The sequence below is a fragment of the Buceros rhinoceros genome, unplaced genomic scaffold (genome assembly GCF_000710305.1).
Source record: "Buceros rhinoceros silvestris isolate BGI_N320 unplaced genomic scaffold, ASM71030v1 scaffold16599, whole genome shotgun sequence".
Taxonomy (NCBI): Eukaryota; Metazoa; Chordata; class Aves; order Bucerotiformes; family Bucerotidae; genus Buceros; species Buceros rhinoceros.
The window spans coordinates 15,745-19,423 of NW_010433481.1; the positions used below are offsets into that span (position 1 = coordinate 15,745).

Sequence of the window (3,679 nt, forward strand, 5' to 3'; positions counted from 1 at the left end):
GGCAGTGCACGCCAGCCATGCGCCAGTCCCCCACGGCCAACACTAAGAGAGCATTTGGGTTTCCAGGGAGAGGAAACCACCTGCTGGTCCTATGTCTCCCACCACCCCATCCTGGCACTTCCCATGGGCTACCCTAGGGAGCAGCTCATCGTCCCCATGGCCCAGATTCACTCAGCACAGGATGTGCTCCCAAAACACCCAGCTCTTGATTTCAAGGCTGGAGCAACCAAGCTCAGGCTGCAAACCACCACCAGCATTTCAGGTGACAACACCAAGTGCAAGGAGCTGACCCAAAGCCCTGCCTGTTTTGGGGGACACTGTGCCAATTGCTCATCCACCAACATGCCTTCACCAGAACGTGTGTGCAAATATGCCTGGCAAGGGGCTGAGACACCCTGAAGCCCTTTACGGGCTCGATCCCTCCAGCCCCCAAACAGCACCCACGAGGTGACAGGATTTGGCCCTCCCACAGCCGGGTTGGAAACAGCATTAAGCTCGAAGCAGCGGAGGCGGGAGCGCGGAGCAGAGCGTGATGCAGCGAGCATCCCTTCCATGAGGGAGGTCCCCAGGACAAGGCCACTCAGCACCGGGATGTCCTCTGGATGCCGAGGAATGAGGGCATCCCTCTCTTACCCTCATGCTGTGGCGCTTGAAGACGTTGTGGCGGTTGAGCGGCGGGGTGTGCAGGGAGCTGGCTGGAGACTGGTACTCGATGGGGCTGGTGAGCGTAGGCGAGCTGGCACACAGACCCTCGGGCACCTGCAGGCGGGCAGCGGGGCGGCACGGGCACGAGACAAGGCCACGGGGTGGGGGTTAGTGCAGACAGATGGACAGAGGGAGCAGACAACACAGGGGAGAGCAGCTTTCGCACCAGGAGCAGCCTCTGCCCTCATGCCTGTCTGTGCAGCAGGATCGAGATCTTCCTCCTTGCTTGGTTCCTCCTTGCCCTGACCATGGGCCTGAGACCTCCCGTGCTGCTGTCCAGCCCCAAAAGAGCTCCCAAAATAGTTGCTCTTGAGGGTTCCACCCTGATGCTCCAGGGACCAGCACTGGTCCTTGCAGCAGGGTGATCTCTGCTTCTCCAGAAGAGTCAAACAGCCAAACAGTCCAGGTAACACCAGAAAGCAGCAAACCTCCTCTCCTCCTGGTTTCCCCAGAAAACTCCCTTTTCCTGAGACAAAAACCTCTCCACCAGCTCCAAGGGGTGGACAAAACATGGGCTGGGCAGGGCAGGACAGGGCTGAGCCCCGAGTGGTGCGGGGTCCTGCTGACAAGGTGGCGGGAGGCCTGTGGCGGTGGCGTGGGGCACCTCAGAGCCCCAAAAGCCATGAGCCCCTGAGGGCTCAAGCTCCAGAAAGGGCTTTCTGGTGTCAATGCCTTTGCTCAGGTGCCTGCAGGATGCTTCAGCTGGGCAACCTTACCTGGAACTGCAGCTTGGGAGCCAGGAGGTTGCTCTGGGGTGGTGGCTTGTACTTGGGTCTGCTGGGCTGCGGGGAGTGGAGGAGGGAGAAAGGCACGGTGGGTGTGAGATCAGGGAGGTCCCACTTCTGCAGCACCCATGGGCAGGTGGAGGCAGGGAGAGGAACCTGCATGGGCTCTGCCTCACCTTAGGAGGTGGCTCCTGGAAGGACGGTGGCTCCACGATTTTGGGAGGCCGGTGGCGGTTGTTCCTCTCCTGCTCCTTGGCCAGCTCCTTCTCCATCAGGTAAATGTCGCTGCAGGGGGAGATGGAGGGTGACAGCCCCAGGAGGGAGTGTTGGTACATCTCCCATATCCCAGAGAGCAGGGATGCTTGAGCTGGTTGGGTCATGGAAAACACAAGGAAGCAAGGATGGGTGGGAAGAGCACAGAGAGAGGACTGGGAGGTCATAGCTTGGTCATGGCCAACCACACCAGCAAACCATGGCTGGCCCAAGTGAGATGTGGGGTCAGGACTCCCTGGGAAGCAAAGCATTTCCATTTCAGCACAGGCACCACCACCCTGGGGGCAAATGGGCTCAAATGGTCTCAAATAGAGAGAAGGGAGAAATTGTTTCTGCTGAGGGTGGGGAGACCCTGGCCCAGGTTGCCCCAAGAGGTGGGAGAAGCCCCATCCCTGGTACCATTGGAGGTCAGGTTGTCCCTTGGGGCTCTGATCAACCTGCTCTAATTGCAGATGTCCCTGCTCCCTGCAGGGGGTTGGACTGGGTGAGCTTGGAAGGTCCCTTCCCACCCAAACCAGGCGGTGATTTAATGATTCAAATGGTCCTTTGAGCAGACTTGGCCAGTAAACTCCAGACCCAAAATCTTGCACAGGTTCATTTTTCTCCTTCACCCACTTCCCCACCCTTCCATCAAACCACAGATCCCCCTAGCCCATCACCAGTCCCCTGCCTCCCTGCTCACCTCAAGCTGCAAACCAAGTCCTTGAACTTGGGTCTTTCACTGGGGTCGTAGTCCCAGCAGCGCGTCATGAGGGTGTAGAGGATGGGCGGGCAGAGGTCGGGCTTGGGCAGGCGGTCGCCCCTCTCCAGCACTCCGATCACATCCTTGTTCTCCAGCCAGAAGAAGGGCTGCTTGCCATAGCTCAGGATCTCCCACATGCACACAGCTGCAGGAGCAACATGAGCACATTCAACTGATGCTACAGCTGGAGGACCAGCCCCTCGCTCGGGTTCTTGGGTGCCATGGTTTGTGGAGTGACATTGGGTCATGGTCGCTCGCTCTTTCTGGTCCCTGGGTGAAAAATGTGAAGGAAAGAGCTGCCTGCTCTCCTGGGAAACTGCAAGGAGTCCAGCTCCTGGGTGCTGGTGGCCATGTGGCTGTTAGGGACAGACAGACAGATGAGTGCCAGGGGCCATGAGGATGGATGCAAAGGCTTGAGGCCCCCAACTCTCTTGAATTTACCAGAGGAGGAGGAAGCACCTAATGATGGTTCAACTGGAGGAAGTTTCTGCCCGAGGAGCCCTTTCCCCAAAGACAAGGCTGGGGTCACCCCCTGCTCTGGAGCAGGATTTGTCCCTGCGCATGAAGATGATGCCACAGGGGGTGGATGATGCCTAGGACCCTACTTTGTCTATGTCCCACTACACACCAAACATCCAGACGTCACTGGCCGTTGTGAAGCGGCGGAAATTGATGGACTCAGGTGACATCCACTTGATGGGGAGACGGGTGACAGATGCTGGAGGGAGAGAAAAGATGATGGCCATGATCACTGAAGGGGGGATGGAGCAACCCCAGCAGGGCAGGACAGGGAGGTCTCACCACAGACTCTGGCCTCACAGACAGATTCTGGAGGATTCCATTGGAACGAGTTCCAACCCTATCACACAGCTCTTACCTTTATAGTACTCCTCATCCTCAATGTACCTGGAGAGCCCGAAGTCGCCCAACTTCACACACTCCGGGGACGCCACCAGGATGTTCCTCACGGCAATATCCCTGCAAGGAGAGAGATTCTTGGCTGGGAAGAAGGGATGGAGAAAGGATGGATTGGTGAGGCTGCCCCTCAAATCCTGGGGTCAATTTGGGCACAGCCCCTCACCCCAGAAGGGCATTGAAGGGCTGGAGCGTGTCCAGAGAAGGGCAACGAAGCTGGTGTAGGGTCTGGAGCACAAGTGCTGTGAGGAGCAGCTGAGGGAGCTGGGGCTGTTCAGCTGGAGAAGAGGAGCCTGAGGGGAGTCCTCATTGCTCTCTA

At 58.2% G+C, this 3,679-nt stretch overlaps 1 protein-coding gene across 1 annotated transcript in view; it reads right to left on the reverse strand.

The window, feature by feature from the left end:
- Window positions 1-3,679, reverse strand: part of PTK2B (protein tyrosine kinase 2 beta) — a 16,259-nt gene that overhangs the window by 2,821 nt on the left and 9,759 nt on the right. Inside the window, exons 18-23 of the mRNA XM_010144130.1 lie at window positions 3,323-3,423; window positions 3,074-3,163; window positions 2,386-2,590; window positions 1,607-1,715; window positions 1,422-1,487; window positions 634-759 (exon numbers count right to left, since the gene is read on the reverse strand). Coding sequence (XP_010142432.1) covers window positions 634-759; window positions 1,422-1,487; window positions 1,607-1,715; window positions 2,386-2,590; window positions 3,074-3,163; window positions 3,323-3,423 — 697 coding nt within the window. The remainder of the gene's footprint in view (window positions 1-633; window positions 760-1,421; window positions 1,488-1,606; window positions 1,716-2,385; window positions 2,591-3,073; window positions 3,164-3,322; window positions 3,424-3,679) is intronic.